At 43.5% G+C, this 26,800-nt stretch overlaps 1 protein-coding gene across 1 annotated transcript in view; it reads left to right on the forward strand.

Annotated features, from left to right (window-relative positions):
* Window positions 1-26,800, forward strand: part of LOC124622850 (lutropin-choriogonadotropic hormone receptor-like) — a 410,889-nt gene that overhangs the window by 126,855 nt on the left and 257,234 nt on the right. The window contains exons 2-3 of the mRNA XM_047148642.1: window positions 14,236-14,307; window positions 18,995-19,138. Coding sequence (XP_047004598.1) covers window positions 14,236-14,307; window positions 18,995-19,138 — 216 coding nt within the window. The remainder of the gene's footprint in view (window positions 1-14,235; window positions 14,308-18,994; window positions 19,139-26,800) is intronic.

Consider the following 26,800-nt stretch of genomic DNA (forward strand, 5'->3'; position numbering starts at 1 on the left):
TATGTATATTGTGGATAGCAACGGTCCTACGACATTCCCCTGCGGCACACCTGAAGTCACTGTTACTTCGGAAGACTTCTCTCCATTGAGAATGACATGCTGCATTCTGTTACCTAGGAACTCTTCAATCCAACCACACAAATGGTCTGATAGTCCATATGCTTCATTAAACGATTGTGGGGAACTGTATCGAACGCCTTGCGGAAGTCAAGAAACACGGTATCTACCTGGGAACTCGTGTCTATGGCCCTCTGAGTCTCGTGGACGAATAGCGCGAGCTGGATTTCACACGACCGTCTTTTTCGAAACCCATGCTGATTCCTACAGAGTATATTTCTAGTTACCAGAAAAGTCATTATACTCGAACATAATACGTGCTGCAAAATTCTGCAACTGATCGACGTTAGAGATATAGGTCTATAGTTCTGAACATCTGTTCGACGTCCCTTCTTGAAAACGGGGATGGCCTGTGCCCTTTTCCAATTCTTTGGAATGCTACGATCTTCTAGAGACCTACAGCACACCGCTGCAAGAAATGGGGCAAGTTCCTTCGCGTACTCTGTGTAAAATCGAACTGGTATCCCATCAGGTCTAGCGGCCTTTCCTCTTTTGAGCGATTTTAATTGTTTTTCTATCCCTCTGACATCTATTTCGATATCTACCATTTTGTCATCTGTGCGACAATCTAGAGAAGGAACTACAATAAAGTCTTCCTCTGTGAAACAGCTTTGGGAAAAGACATTTAGTATTTCGGCCCTCAGTCTGTCATCCTCTGTTTCAGTACCATTTTGGTCACAGAGTGCCTGGACATTTTGTTTTGATCCACCTACCGTTTTGACATAAGACCAAAATATCTTAGGATATTCTGCCAAGTCAGTACATAGAACTTTACTTTCGAATTCACTGAACGCCTGTCTCATAGCCCTCCTCACACTACATTTCGTTTCGTGTAATTTCTGTTTGTCTGCAGGGCTTTGGCTGTGTTCGTGTTTGCTGTGAAGTTCCCTTTGCTTCCGCAGCAGTTTTCTAACTCGGTTGTTGCACCACGGTGGCTCTTTTCCATCTTTTCCTAACACTTCACTGTGCATTCGACGTTAACAAATGTCTCTTCTTCAGAAAGGCATTTCTTTCCATTGTCAGTCCACATTTTATATCCTCTCTTCTCCGGCCATCATCTGATTCCCTCAGCATCATCTGATTTAATTCGATTACATTCCATTATCCTTGTTTTGCTTCTGTGGATATTCATCTTACATGTCCTTTCAAGGCAGTGCCCATTCCTTTCAGCCGCTTTGTCAAGTTTCTTTACTGTCTCTGATAGAATTACAATACCACCGACTAACCTAAAAGTTTTTATTTCTTCTCCTGGGACGTTAATTCCCATTCCAAAATTTTGTTTTGTTTTCTTTTCTGTTTGCTCAGTGTACAGACTGAATAGCATCGTCTAGACCCCTGTATCACTCCATTCTCAACCACTGCTTCTCTTTCATGCCCCTCGATAACTGCTGCCTGGTTTCTGTACAAATTGTAAGATAGCGTTTCATGCTCTGTATTTTATCCCTGCTACCTTCAGAAGTTCGAAGAGAGTACTCCAGTCAACACTGTCAAAAAGCTATCTTTAAGTCTGCAAATGCTATAAACCTATGTTTGCCTTTCCTTACCCTCTCTTCTAATAGAAGTCATAGGATCAGTACTGCCTCAATGTTCCTACATCTCTGTGGAATCCAATCATATGTTCCCCGAGGTAGGCTTCCACCAGTTTTTCACACAGTAAGGAATGCTAATAACTCATGTTATTTAATAGTAAACAGCTGTCGTTCTGCAGTAAAATGTCATACTTTAAAGAAACTTTCTGCAAAATCCCATGACCACGCTCTGTGATGGATTATGTTAACCTCTTCTGTTTAACTTAAGGAGGAAAGGACGAAAGTAACTTTCGGAGATGTGTCACGGCCAAGTCATATAGCTCGACGAAACGTTGACCATACATACAGATTACTGCTACAGCGTAGTACAGGTAATAACAGAAAGAAATACGCAATGAGACGAACAGAAATGACGCTTTTATTCAAAGAGAATAACTACACTGAAATCACAGCAATTTATGATGGTCTCTTGGACGTAACAGAAGATGGAACATGGTTCTTTATAGGTTGTGTGATCAACACGGTCGGCATTGCTTGCTCTTCGACGTGCTTCAACGCTGGCTACAAGGTTGGTAACTATTTCTTGTGGTAGGGAATTCCGCTTTCCGGCCAGAGCGTTTGCCAACTATTGGATGGTCGTTGGTGGATGCTGACGTGCTGCAGTACGTATTCCCAATGAATCTCATACGTGCTCGGTGGAACTGAAGACGGGGTAATGGGATGGCCATCCCATGCGCTGAATATTCTTTCTTTCCAAGAGCTCCTCTGCCTACACTATTCGATGACGTCGTGCATTGTAACCCTTAAAACTTTAGCGTTGCTGCCTCTGGATAACGGGATCCCGGGTTCGATTCCCGACCGGGTTGGGGATTTTCTCTGCCCGGGGCTGGGTATTTGTTGTTGTCCTCATCATTCCATCATCATTCATGGAAGTGCATAGATCGGACTGTGCACATATTGGGAATGTGTACGGGCATTAATGACCGCGCAGTTGAGCGCCCCATAAACCAAATGTCATCATCACTCTTAAAACTGAAGGCTGAGAGGATGGAAATGGGGAAGGATTAGTGTGTCACAAACACGTTGGGTGGTCAGCGTACGATTTTCAAAGATCTGGACGTCAATACACCGCTGCAGCAGTACGCCTTCCAGCAACATAGGAGCTGGATCACTAAAACGATTATTTTACGCAGTGTTCCTGGCTGCATTACGAGTGGCCATCCTCCAACATTTGAACGGACTTGCTCCGCCAATTAAAGCGTAGCGAATAGTTTAATGCTGATGTTCAATGTGAATTTATCTCAACTGTGCTGGAGTACCCTCATATGGCTGAAAGGAATGGATACGGACTTGAAAGGAGAATGTAAGATGAATATCCACAAAAGCAAAACAAGGATAATGGAATGTAATCGAATGAAATCAGGACGTTCTGAAATGCGTTTACAGTTTTCTCTCTGTTATTAGTTACTGCGTCTGCCATCTTACATGATGAAATATGATGTCTCCTAAGAGTCTTTTCTGCCACAGCGTCTCAATAAAATTTCTCGCTCTTCGTGCTGCGTTATTTATAATTCCGCTGCTTGAAAAAACAAATATCTTGAGGCAACGTACCCAGACTATATTCAACAAGTATTTGAGAATGAGAGCAATAAATGACTTGCAATAAACTTTACGCACAAATTCAAGTCTTTCTGGAACTTTTCGCCGCTGACAGTATCCACGCCTCCTCCCTCCCCCTTTCCGGAAAAGATTATCGGCAACTTGATTTTCACTGTTCATACGATGAAACTCCAGCAGTAGACATGACGTTTTAAATTTGTAAGTGGGCGTTAGATTAGTTAAAAATTGTGGTGGTGGGTTACTAGTATTTACTAACTGACCAAGATAGTTACACTCGCAAAAATTTTTGTGAGACATGCTGGCAGTGTCAAAATTTTGTGCAAGGTCTAGGTTGGAACAGGTGATTTGAACATAGGTTCTCCAATACCCTACCAGAATGAAGTCTGCAATATGACTCTGTGAGTCACGATTTTCCTTAAGAAAAATGCTGTAAATAAAGGTATGGAAGTGGATAAGCATTACTACGTAACCTCGTATTACTTACTGACATAACATCTAATTCATTACTGACCCAACCCCATTGGTTTAGTTACAGATGCTACACAGCGATAAGCTATTTAACTATGAAGCTGCGATCATTGATCCACCAGTGAGACAGAGGTAGCAATTAAACTTGATGGCCTTAATGTGTGACGGCATTTAGGTTAAATTTTCCTGAAAGGTAAAGACATCGACAGAGTTCATACACCCATAAAGTCGAGTCGTGGCGAGAAAATGCAAACAGCGCGTTTGTTGGTGAAGAATTTGGGCTGGAATGTGCTCGCGGTGATAAGGTCGATCAGTAGTATTCGTAACGGCGTGGAAGAATAATATCAGGAATTAGAAAGCCTCTCGTAAGGTTAGATGGGTTTTGAAAATTAATCTTCTTATTTATCGGAAAACGAAAGTTTACAATTACTGTATGCTGTGTGTGCTACTTATGACACTTTGTAATGCGAAACCAGTCCGTTTTCGAGAGTTGCAGAGCGAGAGATCGAGAGGTATATGTTACTAATTATTACGGACTGTAATGAAAATGAAATTGTAGGAGCGGATAGTTTACGGAACTCTAAGTTCTTTGGCACATTACAGGAGACTGGAAAACACCGAGGCTCCGTCATAATGTAGGGTAGATAAATTGAATGTAATAACAGCATTGATGGCTGTAGCGGAATTCCCCAATGCGTGAGAAAAGACGCCATTATGCAGCAGCGGATGTCAAATATACGACGTTCTGGACGCGGGTTCCTATCCTCGATTTGTTAATCAGGACATCCTCCACAACCACTGGAAGGTAGTCGCAACATTCCAGCCACACTCTGTATGCAAGTGGCAGATATTTCTGATGCCTTATATATATCTAGAGCATTAATTAATTTCTCTGTAACTAACTCTTATTAGGAACAGATTGTCATATTGAAAGGCCACAGACCCAAATTTTTGGAAAACTACGAAACTGGTACAAACCGCTTAGCTAGCCGACACGAATAGGATTACGGTTGCGTTACAAGTCCTTATTTCAGTGACATTCTGTGAAGACAATATAACGCAATCTCCAAATTAATAACTTTTTTCCACATCTTATAGAACACGTGCTCTGCGCACCTTCTGAATAAAAAAACTAGGTACGATATATCGAGTCTTCCAGAGTCTATCTAGAGAGCTGAAAACTAATATACAGGGTGATTCAAAAAGAATACCACAACTTTAGGAATTTAAAACTCTGCAACGACAAAAGGCAGAGCTAAGCATTATCTGTCGGCGAATTAAGGGAGCTATAAAGTTTCATTTTGTTGTACATTTGTTCGCTTGAGGCGCTGTTGACTAGGCTGAAAACCAAACTACCCGAGGCAGCCCGTGACAGAGCACTTCATCACTGGCGTCCAAGAAACCCTGATCTTACCCCCTGCGATTTTTTCTTATGGGGGTATGTTAAGGATATGGTGTTTCGGCCACCTCTCCCAGCCACCATTGATGATTTGAAACGAGAAATAACAGCAGCTATTCAAACTGTTACGCCTGATATGCTACAGAGAGTGTGGAACGAGTTGGAGTATCGGGTTGATATTGCTCGTGTGTCTGGAGGGGGCCATATTGAACATCTCTGAACTTGTTTTTGAGTGAAAAAAAACCTTTTTAAATACTCTTTGTAATGATGTATAACAGAAGGTTATATTATGTTTCTTTCATTAAATACACGTTTTTAAAGTTGTGGTATTCTTTTTGAATCACCCTGTATATTGTCAATGTTATTTGATAACTCGAGTTGGTGCGTAAATGACACCCACAATATAGTAATATACTGAATGAGTTCGTTGTGTTGAAATACCTCAAAAACTACAAATCGGATTAAAAAACGGAAAAATATGTGTTTAGTATTCTTAAATACGCTATCCTGCTTTACCAGTGTTACACCCCCCTGCCTGAAATGCAGAAAGTGGAGTGGAAGGTAACTTCCAAGTCGTAAACAGAGCCATCCCAGTTTTATTTTAAAGTCGGATACTCGGTGGAAAATAAGTAACGTTTCTACGTACCACGTTTGTCACTTCGTTATAGGTGGCGCTGTAATCGACAAATAATACAGTTGATTTTGGATACGGAGTTATGTCGAGAAAAGTGCATAGAGTCAGACGTATGTGGCAAATGACTCAGTGTTTTTCAGTTTTGAAGTACTCAATCATTCAATAATTTTAATTTGGACTCATTGAGTGCGTATCGTTCCTCATTTAATAAATACTTTCCTTCATAACTTGACTCCGTTATTAGTTATAATGCGGGCTATAGAAGAGTAAAGTGAAATGGTTTACGTTCGTGGAGAAAGTGGTCGGAATGTGGATAATACTGTAGCCATTTATGCTTAACGTTTTCCAAGCCGGGTGCGATCACTCGCTTGTTTTTGTCTAGTTCTCGAACGAAGGAGCTGTACAACCAAGGAAGAGGAACTGTCGAAGAACTGTTTTTGGAGACAATAATGACATTACTGTATTGGGTGTAATGAACCATTAGCTCTCTGCCATCATGTCGTCAATCGTGTCACGTAGTCACGCTACGGTTTGCCGAATTTTGAAACTAAGAAAATATCATGAGTTTCATATTTCCCTCCACGAGGAACTTCATGGCAATGATTTCTAGAACAGAGTGGCTTTTTGCCAGATTGATCGCCTCAGCAAATGCAGAGAGACCCCAGTTTCTTTTCTCGAGTATTGATTTCAGGCAAATCGATCTTTACAAACCACTCTACATTTAAATTTTCTTTACTTTACGTCTATGGGCACAAAATTTTTGTCAACAGATTACCGGTTTAGGTCTATAATGACCATCTTCAGATCTGTTTTATAAAAACAATGAGCAGCGCTGCTGACAAAATGACTTGTAGATATGCTGTTATTTACATATATTTGACAATGATGGTGCTGATTTTGCATTTAACATTTGACGATACCACTGTGGCTGCAGTACATTACAACAATGTTTTTGTAAAACAGATCTGAAGATGGTCATTATAGACCGAAACCGGTAATCTATAGACAAAAAGTTTGTGACCATAGACGTAAAGTAAAGGAAATTTATTCTATATTCGGGTCACTGTTTTATTCGCGACAGTGTCGCAGCTTGTGACACTGTACGTTTAATCGACACAACATGCCTTATTGGGATGTGGAGAACCCATAACGGATACGCCAAGTTGAACATCAGCGCCCATGAAATGTGAATATTTGATGTGGGATATTTTTCCCATTTTTTTACGTGTGGTATCTTAATCCTAGAGCACTGCTTACGGGAAAATGTTGCTAAGCCATCGTAAATTTTACTACGGCTTATTCAAAGGAAGCCATGACTTACAGCTTATGCACTAGTTAATTAAAATTATAAGATCTCCTTTGGTATGCCACATAAAAAATAAGTACAAAATGTTCTGTTTTACATGTCATACTAACAATAACAGATTGGCGGGATCCGCGAATTGTTAACAACTGCTATCGTAAATTTTAAGTGGGTTTAGTAATCTAGTGTTAAACGATGATAGATATCGAACATTCTTGAAGGTCAAACTTGCCTTATTGCTTGCAGACCTTCCCTTGGACTTGCTACAAACAATGTAGTTACAATATGATGGGTGTCCAGCACATTATTCTGTGGCAGCACACGAAGTATTAGAGCGCATGTACAGTTGTCGGTAGGCGGAAAGAGGTGGAGCAGTATCTTGGCCTGCAAGATCGCCAGATCTTAATAGACTGAGTTTTTTGGGGTTGCTTGAAGAGTAAAACCTATAACGATTTGCCAACAACGCGGGAGAACACTGTTCAGCGTATCAACAATGCAGGTCAGCAGATTGCATCGTAAGCACTTCTCAGTTGTGTCGAATTCTATATCTACATCTACGTCTACATCCATACTCTGCAAGCCACCTGACGGCGTGTGGCGGAGGGTACTTTGAGTGCCTCTGTCGGTTCTCCCTTCTCTTCCAGTCTCGTATTGTTCGTGGAAGGAAAGATTGTCGGTATGCCTCTGGGTGGGCTCTAATCTCTTTGATTTTATCCTCATGGTCTCTTCGCGAGATGTACGTAGGAGGGAGCAATATACTGCTTGACTCCTCGGGGAAGGTATGTTCTCGATACTTCAACAAAAGCCTGTACCGAGCTACTGAGCGTTTCTCCTGCAAAGTCTTACACTGGAGTTTATCTATCATATCCGTAACGCTTTCGCGATTACTAAATGATCCTGTAATGAAGCGCACTGCTCTCCGTTGGATCTTCTGTATCTCTTCTATCAACCCTACCTGGTACGGATCACACACTGGTGAGCAATATTCAAGCAGTGGGCGAACAAGTGTACAGTAACCTACTTCCTTTGTTTTCGGATTGCATTTCCTTAGGATTCTTCCAATGAATCTCAGTCTGGCATCTGCTTTACCGACGATCAACTTTATATGATCATTCCATTTCAAATCACTCCTAAGGCGTACTCCGAGATAATTTATGGAATTAACTGCTTCCAGTTGCTGACCTGATATATTGTAGCTAAATGATAAAGGATCTTTCTTTCTATATATCCGCAGCACATTACACTTGACTACAATTATTCCATATGTGAACAAATAAGACTATCGAAGTGGGCTGCGACATTTTTGAGTTGTAACTATGAAATAAAATTTACAAACAAGCACCCCGTTGGTGAGAGGCACATCTGAATCACCTTTTCTCAGATCTACTGAAAACGTCTGGTTTTACTTTTTTGATCCAATGCGTTTTTCTCGATATAATATCGTTTTTGTCTGGAGCCGAGCGACCGCTCCGGTCGCAGGTTCGAATCCTGCCTCGGGCATGGATGTGTGTGATGTCCTTAGGTTAGTTATGTTTAATTAGTTCTAAGTTCTAGGCGACTGATGACCTCAGCAGTTAAGTCGCATAGTGCTCAGAGCCATTTGAACCATTTGAATATCGTTTTTGAACGCAATTTTGTTTTTCTTCAATTAGAGCGCCATCTATCCTACAACGAAAAAAGTGTTACGTACGAAAGCTACGTGTTTTTTACCGTAGAATCCTAATGTACTATGAAAATCTCATGTTCCTATTTTAGATGTCAAAGTGGCACCGCCAATCCCCCCCCCCCCTACCGCCCCCCCCCCCCGCCAATTCCCCCCATCAGTTTTCAAACCATTGAACAGGAATTTTTCCGTTTTTAATCCGGTTGTTGAGATATTTCGTTGTCTCAAAATAAAAAAAATCACTGTGTCTATTGTCGATGTTATGTGACAACTCGAGTTGGCGGGTGAATGACATCCAAAAGCAATGTCGTTGTTAACTCCATGCAGTGAACAAGCGTTTCCATGATCAAATGTCTATTAGAAGTGTACCATTCTGACAGTTTCGATCAACTGCAGTGATTCTGTACTCCGTAGCTTATTCATATGTGTAGCCAGATCCAGATCGTTGTCCGATCAGGGAGGTTGTTGGCATTTAGAGGAATGGATTTACGGGAGCGACGCGCTTTAGAAAGCGGTGCTGTGCGTGTGGGATTGGAACAGGAGGTCATGTCGCGAGAGCACTCGGGTGATTACACGGCGGTGTGTGGCAGTGGCCGCGGGCCGCTTTAATGCGAATGGGCGAGCGCCGGCCGGAACAAACGCCGCGCGACATTTGTGTGACAGCAGCAGGCGCGCCGCAGCCGCAGCGCCGGGCAGCGAGCGGTTGCAATGTCCCCAGAGAGCGGTGCGCTCAAGCGGATTGCGCCGCACTCGTAGGCAGTAAGTAAGTGCCACAGCTCAACGTAACGGCAAACTCCTTATTAAAGGCCTCTCACTCCGCGTACAACATTAGCATATTTCCTACTCCACGTTTAACAGTTGCGTATTACTTACACCTGAAGAGCGGAGAAGGATACGTTCTGACAAGGGGACCTTACGGTCTTTGAAATACAGTTCGGGAGTAGACTTCGCAGGTTAGTAGTATACATCAAGGGTGTCCATCCTTAAAATCTGTAAGGCGCACTATCCAAAAGCTTCCGAGAAAAGGCTATAGAATCTCATGCGCAGCTCGTATTCCGGTAACTTGAGACGCCATGGCAGTACAGCGAGATGGGTATGCCTGTAGCGGAGTGGCTCGTAGCGTGTGCGATCCAGGTTCGAGCCATCCTTCAGATCGCTTTTTAAAAAAATTATAACAACTTTTAAATAAATATAATGACGTAAATATTACCAATTAAATCATAAAGAATTCTACTTTATTTATCAAATGACTGTCATACCTAGTTATCATAAAATGTGAATTCCAGTTAATATCTTCTTTTCAGAAAGTTGCATCATTTCAAAAGCATTTTAGAGGAGGTAAATTAAAGCTTTAATTACCACTGAAACTCTTTTCCTTCCAGAAAATTCGACTTAAATTGTAAGTAGGATGTTTAGGTTTTTATATTGGTAACGCCACGTAGTGCTCTGTATGAAAATCACTGGCTGTGCTGTGTGCAGTCTGTGGCTGGTTAGCATTGTTGTAATATTCGCTATTGTAGTGTTGGGCAGCTGGATGTAAACAGCGCGCAGCGTTGCGCAGGTGGAGGTGAGCCGCCAGCAGTGGTGGATGTGGGGAGAGAGATGGCGGAGTTTTGAGAGCGGATGATCTTGACGTGTGTCCATCAGAGACAGTAAATTTGTAAGACTGAATGTCATGAACTAATATCTATATATTATGACTTTTGCACTATTAAGGTAAATACATTGTTTGTTCTTTATCAAAATCTTTCATTTGCTAACTATGCCTATCAGTAGTTAGTGACTTCAGTAGTTAGAATCTTTTATTTAGCTGGCAGTATTGGCGCTCGCTGTATTGCAGTAGTTCGAGTAATGAAGATTTTTGTGAGGTAGTTGATCCATGAAAGGCATAGGTTGTTGTTGGTCAGGGCCATTCTTTTGTAGGGATTATTAAAAGTCAGATTGCGTTGCGCTAAAAATATTGTGTGTCAGTTTAGTGATGATCAGAATAAGTAAAGAGAGAAATGTCTGAGTACGTTCAGTTTTGCCCAGCTGTTAGAAAATCAAATAACGTAAGGGGTTTACCAGCATAGTAATTCACTAATTTTTCTAAGGGGACGTTTAAAAATATCATCACATTAAACAAACTGCAAAAAGGTTTAGAAAAAATATCTGAATGGTACGAAATGTGGCAGTTGACCCTAAATAACGAAAAGTGTGAGGTCATCCACATGAGTGCTAAAAGGAACTTGTTAAACTTCGGTTACACGATAAATCAGTCTACTCTAAAAGCCGTAAATTCAACTAAACACCTAGGTATTACAATTACGAACAACTTAAATTGGAAAGAACACATAGAAAATGTTGCGGGGAAGGCTAACCAAAGGTTGCGTTTTATTGGCAGGACACTTTGTAACAGACCTACTAAGGAACCTACACTACGCTTCTCCGTCCTCTTTTAGAATACTGCTGCGCGGTGTGGGATCCTTACCAGACAGGACTGACGGAGTACATCGAAAAAGTTCAAAGAAAGGCAGCACGTTTTGTATTATCGCGAAATATGGGAGAGAGTGTCACAGAAATGATGCAGGATTTGGGCTGGAAATCATTAAAAGAAAGGCGTTTTTCGTTGGGACGGAATTTTCTCACGAAATTCCAATCACCAACTTTCTCCTCCGAATGCGAAAATATTTTGTTGACGCCGACATACATAGGGAGAAACGATCACCACGATAAAATAAGGGAAATCAGAGCTCATACGGGAAGATATAGGTGTTCATTCTTTCTGCGCGCTATACGAGATTGGAATAATAGAGAAGAGTAAAGGTGGTTCAGTGAACACTCTGCCAGACATCTGATTTGCAGAGTATCCATGTAGATGTAGACATATTGACGTAGTCGTGTTTAATTTCTACACCTGTCTCATTCAGAGGTCAATACTGGCAGCATCATGCTAATGACTTATCGTTCTGCAAATTTTGGATCAGTAATGATATAGATCTTCGTTAACCGACTCTTCCGCTGATTATTATCAGCATACTTTATATATTATGAATGAAAAATTCACAACAGTGGTGCTATATTCTACAGTCTTTATTATGTGATGAATTAGTTTTCGGGTGTTTAGCCGTCACAGTGATCTCCATCTAAACATGATGTCGAACTACTGCTTTCTGAGCGTGCTCGCTAACGATACTCGTTCATGATATGACGGCCATGATCAATCTTTGGAACGCAAAAGAAGATACTTTCCGATTCTGCATCCGCACGACCCGATTACTTCAGGTTTGCGAACAAAATGAAGTATTCTGTCAACTGAATAATATCTTCTACACATATCTGCTCTAGACACATCTCAGTTCAGACGAAGTATGAGTGATGGGCATTGTACCTGTGTCATGCAATTTGGTGAAAACACGAGTCCTGAATCTGGTACTCTGCGGTTAGGAAATAGTCTACCGTATTCTATACAAGCATTAGGAGCGTTACCACTACAAAACCCGCACGCAAATACGATCCTAGCATACTCAGCATTTGTAAATACTTGCGGCATGCCTAAACGATACATCAGAATTGGTCAACAACTCACAATATTCATTTACTTAAAGTGAACCACAGCTTCACACCTTAAACTTAAAAACAAAAAGAACAGTCGATAAATAAACCCCTTAGGGAATGGAACAGCAAAATGCAAAACGAAAACTTATCTCTGTAACCACCTGTAACTCTGTAACAAATATAATTTCACACATGTTGTATGGTATGTTCTGTTCGAATTAGTCGATACTGCCACCTGTAATATTTACTACTCATCCTGAATCAGCCTGTATACAGTGTGTCCCAGGAGGGAAAGTCAGTATCCATGGATATGACAGAAACGATCATTCGAAGCAAAAAATGTTATGCGCTCCAAAATGCATTCTTAATGAGCACTTATTCAGTACAAGAGATGTCTGCCACGGTAGCGGAAATGAACAAGTGCTCATAGCTGTTAACGTATGCATGTCAGAGCCCCTGTTGACTAGAATTTCTTGCTTCGAATGATCGTTCCTGTCATGTCCGTGAATATTGACCATTCTTCCTGGAATACCTTATTTATGGCTACGCACAGTGTTAGTGAAAATGTGGCCTTATGAAACCTACCGATGGTTAATTATCAATCTATATATTAGATGTTTTCATTGCAGGGTATACGTATCAAAGGTTGGAACATTTCCTTAATTTTTAATTTTTGGCTTGAGCATGTCTGCTCGTAACTTTGACTATTGCCTGATCACAATGTAAATTTACAGTTGTTAAAATCTCTCTCTGATGAAGGCTTCTTAGAGCTGTCGACACCTAGGTCAATGTATCAAAAAAAAAAAAAAAAAAAAAATTGCAACCGGTTGCCCGTGTTACTTCTCCGTTGAAAAAGATGAAGATGTCTTTTATCATGGTGTTTCTGTCACATTACTCTTGAAGTAATTATCAGTGTACTTTATTAGTAATTTATTTGTTTGCTTTTCTTCATTGTACATAAAGAAAAGTGCTTCAGTCAACTCTTAGTAATTTAAGAGGTATTGTAGCCTAAGATGTTAATGCTAGATTAATAATTTATATAATACTCCAACAGCTATTCTAGAGAACATAGGTTTGAAGTAGTAGGTAATAGGCCACATCCAGAGGCAGGTGGTGAGTTTTTCGCAAAATAAGAAAAGAAGGAGGAAGGAAGAGAGAGAGGAAGAAAGATCAAAGAGCTCATTATAAACGGAGCGCAAGCTCGGATTTTTTGAAGGATGGGGAGGGAGACGGTGGTGGCCTTTCAAATGATCCGATATTTTATCGTCAATTGTTGTTAACTTTTTTACTAACACTACCTTTCTTTTAATGGATACTGCTGCTTGAGAAACGTCCAGAGCCTCAAAATATCTTTTAGTACAGTCTTAGCTGTACCACAATGTGTACACAGAGAGAGGACGGGTACTTGTTTTGTGGAGCTATTCGGAAAAATCACGGATGCGCGTTTGTAACGTCGTCCTGTCGAATGTTGCTCACTAAGGTTTGTTTCTGCCATCGACATATATATCATGTTCTGTTCCTATACCGGTACTCATAATGTGGTCAGAATATTATATAGAAGAAAGGTTAGTTTGATCCGGTATTACGTTCACTAACGAAATACTCTCGATATCAGGATACGACATCCGAAGAGAATGAGTCAGTAGGCAGTGTTTCAAATTCTCGCTATTAAAGACCTCAGATGCCAATATTCACTGCTATACTACCAATAGAAATAAAATTATAATGAGTTTCTCGTACTTCCTACATTGCAGCACCATGAACTTGATCGATTACATCGTGGGTGTCACGTAATTTCCATAAAGGGAATATTTATAACAGAATCTGTTAATAATCATGTTTTTATTTGCTTGACTCAGGACTAATGTGGTGACAAGAATGAGCTTGTCTTGCCTATTCTCAGTTAGCCGGTTAGTTGTTGATAGTGGAAGAGTTTGCATTAACGCTTTGTCTTTTCTGTTTCAGGATTCTTTCGGGCAACATCCTGAACACTATAGAGCCCAGAATCTTCTCAACTAACAAGGCCCTGAAGAGACTGTAAGTGTATTAAATAATGAATGATTAGCTTTTCTTCAGATGATTGTTTATGGTATTATGGTAACGCAGTGGATGGTATTATGGTAAACCAATAAATTTCACGTAGATATAGCTAGGGTTGTTCGTTGTTCCTTTCTTTCAGACATTAACCTTGGAATACCAAGCTATTTTCTATAATGCCTACTACCAAGGTGAGGGCTGGTGGTGTGTTGGGAGGGGATGATGAATGGGGCCTACTTTATGGCCACCGCAAAGAAATAAAATAAAAAAATCTTTAATTGTTGTTAACTTCCATTAACAGGGTGCTGCTAATGGGTGCTGCTATTTAAGAAACGTCCAGAACCTCAAGATATACTTTAGTACAATCTTAGCTGTACCATAACGTGTACACGGAGGGAAGGGGTACTTAATAACCACGACAAAAAATTAAAGAAAAATACAGATTTCTTCAATTATTGTTAAGTTTTATTCAAAACATAGTTTTTAAAGAAGAAGAATGTTCAGAAGGCGGAATGTCAGTTGTTAGCAAGATATAACACATGTGTTCAGATTCGAAGAATGTGGCGGCCAATGGAGGCCCATGCCAGTGGCCTCTGGATACGCCAGTGCCAGAATGCGGTCCCCAAAGTGCTGCTCCAGGGCATCAAACATTCTCCTGCATCGATGGGGTCGAGTTCCTTCTTGCATGAACCACATCCTGACGAGGTCAGGGTAGCTTTGGGTATTGGGTATGAAATCATCTTCAGAAATCTTCACATACCGTTCGACAGTCAGAGTGCAATCGAGGAATGTCGCAGCGATGATTCCGTGACTCGACGTGGCACACCACACAGTAACCTGCTGCCGGCGAAATGCGGAGTCTGAGTCCTCCCAATGCGCCAGTTTTGCTTATTGACCAACCCATCCAAATGAAAGCAGGCTTCGTCGCTAAACCAAACCATAAAACGCATACTAATTCCCATTATGCCCCGCAGCCAACCGTACAGTTTGAACGTCCTAACGCAAAGCGTTCAGAAGTTATGACGATTTTATTTCAATAATTGTCATCCTGTATATACAACAGTAATCGAGGACATTCGGTGTAGCTGCTAATCTTAGACGAAGAGGTTTGCAGAGAAAAGGAAATCGTAGTGGGATGCTCAAAATCAGTCGGGATACTATTGATTAAGAAAGTAGAACGAGCGTGTCACTAATGGTAATGAGAGGCTGATTCCTCGAGCTGTTGCCAGGAACCTTGCTGCAAACATCAAGTGACGAGAGCGCTTTCGGTGGGACGAAAGGATTTAATTCGACTCCTGCCGAGCGCACAGTCTTCAAGTGTCAGGAGACATAAATCAATGTGTTTAGTTGAGGAGTTATTTAGTAACAAAGCATGTGTAGCTATTTATGTATGTCAGTGTGATAATTTAGTTTGGTTGGATTTTCCCATCCTCCTTCCTTTCTTCCATTGTAAACAGACCCTTTGATGGTGACATGATAATAATTCAATACTAGTAATTAACATTTCAGTCACATGAGACCAAAATATGTAATATTTAGTGACTAGATGTTACCGTGTGTCCCCAAGGGATTATTCCCAGTCTGTACTATGTCGTTTTGTCTTTATCGCAGCTTTATGCACACTGGTCTATAACTTGGCAAAGCGAACCATAGACCGTTCAGTTCCTGGAATACAGTGTGTGATGTGATTGAAGGGTGATTTTTTTGAAACCCTGTAGTTTCCTATTGCGACGCAGAAGTTTCTCTCAGGCTCAGTGACATTTCGAAAAGCAAGGTGTTAACATACGCGAAAAGAAAGAAAGTCAGAGTTTAGACGTTCATGTGAGATGTAAGGTGGGTTAATGATGTCACATTGGCACCAGATTGCACCAACGCCACTGCGGACGTGTCGCACGATGACAAGATCGTCACACCCCTTTTAATCACACTTCACCCCTCCTTTCGACGCCTCTTGGACGGAGGTCGGAACCGCGACACAGTTTTGGTTTAAACGGCCGAGAAAAACGTATGACACACACCGCTGCTCTTAAATGTATGCGAAAACGTCTTAGAGGGTGGCATGGGAAAGCGCGTCAATAAAACCACTATTTACATTGGCGCATTGATTCCCACACATTACAGGGTGAAAAATGACAGACTGCAGTGCGATAGCAGCAGGACGACGTTCTGGACAACCTTTGACGCTGCTGCACTCTCCGAACGATTCACCCTTTTCTAAGGACATCTTGGGCCTGAAAACCCATTGAATGTCATCACACTAGCAAACATTCAAAGCTATTTGACGAAATACACACATCAAAAAAAGTTTTGCATCACTCCAGTTCCCAGGACTCCTGAAGATAGACGTTGACTGTTGATATTGTATCACGGACATAGCCCCTTTGACTGTTGATAGATGTCACTAAGCCCGCCCAAAGCTGTAGACAACCATGTATGAGCAGCGCCTATTAGATGGAGAGGGTCCGACAGCCTACCGAGCGAGGTGGCGCAGTGGTTAGCACACTGGACTCGCATTCGGGAGGACGACGGTTCAATCCCGTCTCCGGCCATCCTGATTTAGGTTTTCCGTGATTTCCCTAAATCGTTTCAGGCAAATGCCGGGATGGTTCCTTTGAAAGGGCACGGCCGATTTCCTTCCCAATCCTTCCCTAACCCGAGCTTGCGCTCCGTCTCTAATGACCTCGTTGTCGACGGGACGTTAAACACTAACCACCACCACCACCACAGCCTATCAGTTCCAGTCATTCCACCAGGAACGAGGTACCCGGTTCATGTGGTCTGTTGTTCAACGGTGCCTAGACGGTCAATACAGCGATTCGATCGCGTCCGCGTTGTTACTTTGTGCCAGGAAGGGCTCCCAGCAAAGGAAGTGTCAAGGAGTCTCGGCGTGAACCAAAGCGATGTTATTCAGACATGGAGGACATACAGACAGACAGGATCTGTCGGTGACAAGCCTCGCTCAGACCGCCAGTGGATTATGGCTCGGAGGAACCCTGAAGCAACGCCACCATGTTGAATAATGCATATCGTGCACCCACAGGAGGTCCTGTTACGACTCAAACTGTGCGCAATAGGCTGCATGACGAGCAACTCCACACCCGACGTCCATGGCGAGATCCACCTTTGCAACCTCGACACCACAGCGCGGTACAGATGCGCCCAACAACATGCCGAATGGACCGCTCGGATTGGCATCAGATTCTCTTCACCGTTGAGTGTCGCATATGCCTTGAACCAGACAATCGTCGGAGACGTGTTTGGAGGCAACCCGGTCAGGCTGAAAGTCTCAGACACACTGTCCAACGAGAACAGCAAGGTGGTGGTTCCCTGCTGTTTTAGGGTGGCATTGTGTGGGGCCTACGTACACCGCTGGTGGCCATGGAAGGCGCCGTAACGACTGTACGATACGTGAATGCGATCCTTCGAGTTATAGTGCAACCCTTTTAATGACCTTAAACAAGATGGAAGAAGATAAGACTTAAGCACTATTGACCGTAAAAAAATAAATTAACACAAATTTAAATAAACAGAGCTAAAGCTAAATTTTTTCAAGCGAGTTCAAAATCAAGATCTTAGGCAGACCCCAGAAGATAAATATTAATTAATTCACAAGGTGTAACACTCCGCCTTTACGGCTTACCCAAAGCTTAAACCGAATAATTTAAAATAAAATTTAGAACAAAGCTACAAATGTATTAAACAGAACAGAAATGTTAAAGGGAAAATTCCCTGTGCAAAGCCAGTTAATCAGATAAAAGCTGTTTGACTGACAGAAAACTTCCATTTACTGTGCAAGTCGGATAACATGCTGAGCGGAGACAGTCAGGACACGCGACTGCAGACAAACAGCAAGCCACGCTAGGAAATGCCCAAGACCCGTGCACACGGCCACGAGCAAGCCAGGCCCACGTGGCAAGAAGCCACTGACGCGGAACGCTCTCCCGCCAACTTAGCTGCTGCTGAAACTTCCTGTCAGATTAACACTGTGTGCCGGACCGAGACTCAAACTCGAGACCTTTGCCTTTCGCGGGCAAGTGCTCTACCAACTGAGCTACCCAAGCACGACGCACGCCACGTCCTCACAGCTTTACTTCTATCAGTACCTCGTCTCCTACCTTCCAAACTTCACAGAAGCTCTCCTGCTTACCTTGCAGAACTTGCACTCCTGGAAGAAAGGATATGCGGAGACATGGCTTAGCCACAGCCTGGGGGATGTTTCCAGAATAAGATTTTCACTCTGCAGCGGAGTGTGCGCTGGCAGGTTAAACTGTGCTTTTAGCTGCTGCTGTCAACAAACACCGAACATAAATGTCTCACTGAATTACACTAAGAACGTTATTGTTTACATAAGATTGCGCTTATAGGATCTTTCCAGTGAGGCGTCGGGAGAAGCCAACGTGAGCCGTACTCTACGGCCTCTTTCTACTTTTGTAAATGACCCTTCATTCTGTGACGTGTATAAACAAAAAGTTGAGGTCTCAGGTCTAATAGCGACGGTTCTGCCACCGTGCCGATGCCAGGAGTTCAGTTTACTGGGTATTTGGAGCGACTCATCCAGCCAACCCCGCTTCCCCTCACTCCTTAGCCTTCCCCTTCCCCCCTCTCCCACTCCCTCACCCTGTCTACTTCTAACTTTACATGGACTGAAACTCATGTGGCTGAGACGTGCTGCTCGTGGTGTTGGCAGGCAGCTGGACCAGAACTCGCTGTGGCAGCTGCCTGGAGAGGCGCTGTGGGGCCTGCGCCAGCTGAAGAACCTCCGCCTGGACGACAACCGGCTCTCCAGCCTGCCCTCGGCGGCTCTGCGCCCACTCGTCCGCCTGGAGGCCCTGTGAGTACCAGCTGGTCGCTACAGCTTTTCCGTGAACTGTACTGTGTCATAGATAGTGGTTGACATTGCTGCATATAGTTACTGTGGCCCAAGTCACGATTCGATTCCCAGCCGGGTCGGGAATTTTCTCCGCACGAGGACTAGGTGTTCGTGTTGCCCTCATCATTTCATCCCCCTCCTCGGTCGCTACGCAAGTACAAATGGTTCAAATGGCTCTGAGCACTATGGGACTTACCTGCTGAGGTCATCAGTCCGCTATAACTTAGAACTACTTTAACCTTACCAATCTAAAGACATCACACACGTCCGTGCCCGAGGTAGGATTCGAAACTGCAAGCGTAGTGGTCGCGCGATATGCAAGTCGCCGACGTTGTGTCACACTGAAAAACTAACAGTAGGCGTCATAACTACCCCAGACGAGGTGTCCCGCCCAAAAATGCCGTACGATCGATCATTTCATTTCATTCTACACTACTGGCCATTAAAATTACTACACCACGAAGATGACGTGCTACAGACGCGAAATTTAACCGACAGGAAGGAGATGCTGTGATATGCAAATGATTAGCTTTTCAGAGCATTCTCACAAGGTTGGCGCCGGTGGCGACACCGACAAAATGCTGAGATGAAGAAAGTTTCCAACCGTTTTCTCATACACAAACAGCAGTTGACCGGCGTTGCCTGGTGAAACGTTGTTGTGATGCCTCGTGTAAGGAGGAGAAATGCGTATCACGTTTCCGACTTTGATACAGACCGGATTGTAGCCTATCGTGATTGCGGTTTATCGTATCGCGACATTGCTGCTCGCGTCGGTCGAGATCCAATGACTGTTAGCAGAATATGGAATCGGTGGGTCCAGGGAGGTAATACGGAACGCCGTGCTGGATCCCAACGGCATCGTATCACCAGCAGTCGAGATGACAGGCATATTATCCGCATTGCTGTAACGGATCGTGCAGCCACGTTTCGATCCCTGAGTCAACAGATGGGAACGTTTGCAAGACAACAACTATCTGCACGAACAGTTGGACGACGTTTGCATGAATCCGGGTCTGTTTACTGCATCACGATGGTCACATCCGTGTTTGGAGACATCGTGGTGAACGCACATTGGACGCGTGTATTCGTCATCGCCATACTGGCGTATCACCCGGTGTGATGGTATGGGGTGCCATTGGTTACACGTCTGGGTCACCTCTTGTTCGCATTGACGGCACTTTGAACAGTGGACGTTACATTTCAGATGTGTTACGACCGGTGGCTCTACCCTTCATTCGATCCTTGCGAAACCCTACATTTCAGCAGGATAACGCACGACCGAATGTTGCAGGTCCTGTACGGGCCTTTCTGGATACAGAAAATGTTGGACTGCTGCCCTGGCCAACACATTCTCCAGATCTCTCACCAATTGAAAACGTCTGGTCAATGGTGGCCGAGCAACTGGTTCGTCACAATACGCCAGTCACTATTCTTGATGAACTGTGGTATCGTGTTGAAGCTGCATGGGCAGCTGTACCTGTACACGCCATCCAAGCTCTGTTTGACTCAATGCCCAGGCGTATCAAGGCCGTTATTACGGGCAGAGGTGGTTGTTCTGGGTACTGATTTCTCAGGATCTATGCACCCAACGTACGTGAAAATGTAATCACATGTCAGTTCTAATATAATACTGTATAATCGAAAACAGACTACAGCTGCTCCTTGAGACTTCGGTGGGTAGCGAGAGTGGGGGAGTCGCCTGCTCGCTCTACAGTTTACCGGCGCCTGGCGATTTGCCGGGCGCCGCGGGCAAGTCTTTCGCCATGAGAGTACGCATCTTGCCTACAGCGAAAGCTTCCGCAGTTGTCTTGATGTACCTATTTCGGCCCGTAATTGAAGCCCAATCAATTTCTAAACTGCATTGGACATTTTTAACTTCACGCTCACAAAAGGAACATGAACATTTAGTATGGCTCTGAGCACTATGGGACTTAACATCTGCGGTCATCAGTCCCCTAGAACTTAGAACTACTTAAACCTAACCAACCTAAGGACATCACACACATCCATGCCCGAGGCAGGATTCGAACCTGCGTCCGTAGCAGTCCCGCGGTTCCGGACTGAAGCGTCTAGAACCGCTCGGCCACCGCGGCCGGCGAACATTTAGTAACAAGGAAACAATACATGCTGTTTATTAAACATCTCTACTTAGGCCTACCGCGTGTTCTGAAATTCCTGTTGCAAACTGCTAGAAGTTCTATAGCGGACTGATTAGATAACATTTTTAACTGGAACCCATGTCCAAAAATGGTTCAAATGGCTCTAAACAGTGAGGGACTTAACATCTGAGGTTATCAGTCCCCTAGACTTAGAACTACTTAAACCTAACTAACCTAAGGACATCGCACACATCCATTCCCGAGGCAGGATTCGAACCTGCGACCGCAGCAGCAGCGCGGTTCCGCACTGAAGCGCCTAGAACCGCTCGGTCACAACGGCCGGCCCCATGTCTGGAAACGTACCGTTTCCGTGCTACAACCACTTGAAAACACGTTTTTAACGCTACCACTTTTACAAGCAGCTGATTAGGCTTGACCCATTACATAATTTTTTTTTACAGTTTCACTCATTAATAGCCAATGAAATTGCTCGTGTACTCGTTGACGGGTTATTTTCAACTTGTTGCAGTACGGTCTGTTGCAGTTGGGGTATGCGGCGTGTCCTTGGAGTACTAGAATGAGATTTTCACTCTGCAGCGGAGTGTGCGCTGATATGAAACTTCCTGGCAGATTAAAACTGTGTGCCGTAGCGAGAATCGCTAGTTCTGCCAGGTGTGCAGGAGAGCTTCTGTGAAGTTTGGAAGATAGGAGACGATGTACTGGCGAAATTAAAGCTGTGAGGACAGGTCGTGAGTCGTGATTGGGTAGCTCAGTTGGTAGAGCACTTGCTCGCGAAAGGCAAAGGTCCCGAGTTCGAGTCTCGGTACGGCACACAGTTTTAACCTGCCAGAAAGTGTCCTTCGAGTACTGACAGTGAAGTTACTCTTTTTCGAAGCCGTTGCCAATAAGGGTATACGGTGGAGTAATACGCTGTGGAGAACGATCTTGGCAAAGGCGACGAGCGTCTCTTCCACTACCGTGAACTTCTCCATTGAGAAGGACCATGCCGGTGTATTCTTCAAACGCGTACTCAACCGTGTTGCTCTAACACGCACGGACACGTGAGTGACTTGGAACCAGCCAGAGAGGATAGACATCAAATGACATCAGCCGATCCGACGTAGCCACCCCCCACTATGGCTGTCCTGTGGCATGCATATCTATGTAGCAAACATGTTTTCAAATAGGTACGTTTCCGATCATAGGCTCCTATTCAAAACGTTACGTACTCACTGTCCTGTACAAGTCCTACAAGTCTGTAAGCCGGCCGTTGTGGCAGAGCAGTTCTACGCGCTTCACTCCGGAACCGCGCTGCTGCTACGGTCGCGGGTTCGAATCCTACCTCGGGTATGGATGTGTGTGATGTCCTTAGGTTAGTTAGGTTTAAGTAGATCTACGTCTAGGGGACTGATGACCTCAGACGTTAAGTCCCATAGTGGTCAGAGCCATTTGAACCATTTGAACAAGTCTGTAACGGGAATTTCCGAATACCCTGTATATGTTTATTTTAATTTTACACTGAAGAGTCTGGGAGTGGGCCAACTACTAAAGAAATAGAAAGAGAAATTTATCTCAGCATACAACATTTTTTCAAGTGTCTGTTTGTTAACATCTCGATGTTTGGAGAGAAATTACTGTTTATTAAACGGGTTACTTTACGCAGAAGAGCATCAGTGAGTTTTCATTTTGTTAATTCTGATAATTGTAAAAACACTTCCGTAGAAGTAAGTCGCTCTGAACAGATTAGAGCTCAGGCAGTTACTTTAAACAATTCCAGGAAATAAATCAAGTGAAAAAGTACTGTAGAACATCTCCAAATTTTCTGTAGAATGAAAAAATGTGAAAAGACACTGAAAGGCGCTTTGGATTTCAATTAGGAAGGAATCTTTTTACCCCTACGGATTAAAGCTAAAGATTCCTTAGATTTTCGTTTGAAGATCTTAACTATTCCTCGTTCATTTCCTTTTCAGTAGATCTGTCATATTACCACCAACATTGTCAGTCGTAATGACGCAAGGTCAACAGGTCGAGTTGCCATGCACATCTCGGCTTGAAATAGGCGCTGCTAGGAGAGTGGTGGCCGCAGAGGTAACTCGTGCCTGAAATAGAATGGGGCCGAACCGCGGGCAGGTATTGGGAGCTTCCGCAGGAGCCTGTACCCGTAGTATCACATCTGCCCAGCCCCATCCTATAGTGTCACGAAAGTTAAAAGTCAATACAGTACAGATGAGACTACACTAGTGTGCAAAACTCACGAACGAAAGAAACTTTCACATGATGTGTCATTGCTAAGTAACGTATGTCGAAGAAACTTGGACCATACCTAGAAATAATTGCTCCAGAATGGCACAGAGGGTAACTGAAAGAAATATACAATGAGAACAACGGAAATGACTTTTATATTAAAAAGAAAGAAATATGGCATTGCCGGCCGGGAGGTGAGTCTTATTACAGTCGACGCCACATTGGGCGACTCGCATGCCGGTGATGAGGATGAAATGATGATGAGGAGAACACAACACCCAGTCCACGAACGGAGAAAAAGCTTCAACCTGGTCGGGAATCGAATGCTGGCCCACTGCATGGTAGGCAAGCATGTTACCACTCAGCTAAGCAGGCGCACTGTACTAAAACAGAGTGCTTACGACGAAGTCACCGCGATTTATAACGATCTCTGTGCCATTACAATAGGCAGGACATGGTTCTTAACAGGGTGTGTGATCAAAATGGACGGCAATGCATGCTCTGCATAACAATCCCATGCATGTGGACAGACTGCAAAAGTCTCGATACTCGATGCGATTTATGTCGCAGAATCGGTCAGGTCTGACCTTTCGCCTAACATCCTCTCGTTCCAAGTGCTCATGCATCTGTGCGGTCGATGCGGTCGCTCATTGTCATCCACAAAAGCGAAATCAAGGGCGAATGCACCCCTCAAAAGATGCATATTGGGGAACATTACAGTGTCGCAATAACGTTGACCAGAGATTGTGCCGTGTTCGAAGGTGTGGAGGTCAGTACAACCACAAAACTTAGCGCCTCCGCACACCGTAACACCTGGACCACCAAAGCGATTTTGTTCGAAAGTTTCCCTGGGTACGTTATGTTTTCCCAGCTCTCGGCAAATGAGGATGCGACCAGTATTGTCGAACACAATCGTTTTTGTGGGCCAGATGTGATGGTGTGAGGAAGCGTAATGTTGGTTGGGCTTACTGATCTGGAAATCCTTTAACACTGTATACTCACCGATCAACGTTGCTGTGATACTTTACTCCTTCTCCATGTGCATTTTTTCAGGGGTGAATTCGGCCTTGACTTCATTTCTATGGATAACAGAGAATGACCGGCGCAGATAGAGGAGATCTTGGAACGAGTGGATATTCGGCGGAAGGAGCCGCATGCTCGCTTCTTCTACTTAAATCCCATTCAACACGTGTGGGATGCATTAGGAACACACGTTACAGCATGTCCGCAGGCACCAGCGATGATACAGCTTCTGTGAACCGCGCTGGTGGACGAATGGCACGGCCTACCACAAGAGCTCCTTACCAAGCTTGTAGCCAGCACGGGAGCACGTTGCAGAGCTTGCTTTGCCGCCCGTGGTGATCACACACTCTGTTAACAACCATGTCCCACCTCTCGTAATGTCCATCATAAATCACGGGGACTTCAGTGTAATAATTACATTTGAATAAAAATGTCATTTCTGTCGATCTCATTTCGTACGTTTATCAGTTCCCTACATTACTTCCCTCCGTAAACTGTGAACCTTGCCGTCGGTGGGGTGGATTGCGTGCCTCAGCGATACAGATAGCCGTACAGGACGTACAACCACAACGGAGTGGTATCTGTTGTGAGGCCACAAAATACGTGTGGTTCCTGAAGAGGGGCAGCAGCCTTTTCAGTAGTTGCAGGGGCAACAGTCTGGATGATTGACTGATCTGGCCTTTTAACATCGACCAAAACAACCTTGTTGTGCTGATGCTGCGACGGGCTGAAAGCAAGGGGATACCACAGCCGTGAATTTTCCCGAGGACATGCACCTCTACTGTATGGTTAAATGGTGATTGCATCCTCTTGGGTGAAGTATTCTGGAGGTAAAGTAATGACCCATTTGGATCTTCTGGCTGAGACTACTCAGGAGGATGTCCTCATCAGGAGGAAAAAAACTGTCATTCTACGGATCGGAGGGTGGAATGTTAAATCCGTTAGTTGGGCACGTAGATTATACAATTTAAAAGAGAAATGGATAGGTTAAAGTTAGATATTGTGGGGATTAGTGAAGCTGGTTCGCAGATCGGAAAGGACTTCTGTCAGTGAATACAAGGTTATAAATACAAAGTCAGATAGGGGTAACGAGGAGTGGGTTTAATAATGAATAAGAAAATATGAAAGCGAGTAAGGTATTGTGACTTGCACAGCGAACGCATTAATGCAGCCAAGATACACACGAAGCCCGTACCTACCACAGTAGTTCAAGTTTACATGGCAACTAGCTCCGTAGATGTTGAAGAGATTGAAGAAATGTATGATGAAATAAAAGGAATTATTCTGGAAGTTAAGGAAGAGGAAAATTTGACTGTGATTGGGGACTGGAATTCGATAGTAGTAAAAGGAAGAGAAGGAAATGTACTAGGGGAATATTTTCCGGGGGAAGAGAATGAAAGAGGTAGCCGCCGGGTAAAGTTTTGCACAGAACATAATTCAGTCATCAGTAACACTTTGTTTCAGAATCATAAAAGAAGGCTGTATACGAAGAAAAGACCTGGGGACACCGAAAGGTTTCTGATTGATTATATAATAGTTACACAGAGATTTATGAAAGAGATATTAAACTATAAGACACTTCCACGGGCAGATGTGGGTTCTGATCACAATTTATTGGCTATAAAGGTAGGAACGTAACGAGATGAGACTCGGATAAATTGAAAGAAGCAGAGGTTGTTGAAAGCTTCAGAGGGACATCCGGCAACGGTTGACTAGAACAGGGAAAGGAATACAGCAGAAGACGAATGGGTTGCTTCAGGAGACGAAATAGTGAAGGCAGCAGAGAATCAAACGGGTTAAAAGACAAGGCCTAAGAGGAGTCCTCGGATAACACAAGGGATATTAAATTTAATTGATGAATGGAGAATTTCAAAATGCAGCAAATGAAGCAGACGAAAGGGAGTACAAAGTCTAAAAAATGAAACTGACGGGAAGTGCAAAATTGCTAAGCAGGAATGGCTAAAGGACAAAGGTAAGGATTTCTAAGCATATTTCACTAGGGGAAACAGATACTGCCTACAGGAATGTTAAAGCGTTTGGGGTAAAGAGAAGCAGCTGTACGAATATGATGATCTCAGATGGTAAACCAGTCCTAATCAAAGAAGGAAAAGCGGAAAGGTAGGAGTATGTAGAGGGTCTGTACAAGGGATATGTACTTAAAATCAATATTATAGAAAGGAAAGTGGACGTAGATGAAGATGAAATGGGAGATATGATATGGCGAGAAGAATTTGACAAAGCTCTGAAGGATCTAAGT

This window comes from Schistocerca americana, chromosome 7, assembly GCF_021461395.2.
Source record: "Schistocerca americana isolate TAMUIC-IGC-003095 chromosome 7, iqSchAmer2.1, whole genome shotgun sequence".
Lineage (NCBI taxonomy): Eukaryota > Metazoa > Arthropoda > Insecta > Orthoptera > Acrididae > Schistocerca > Schistocerca americana.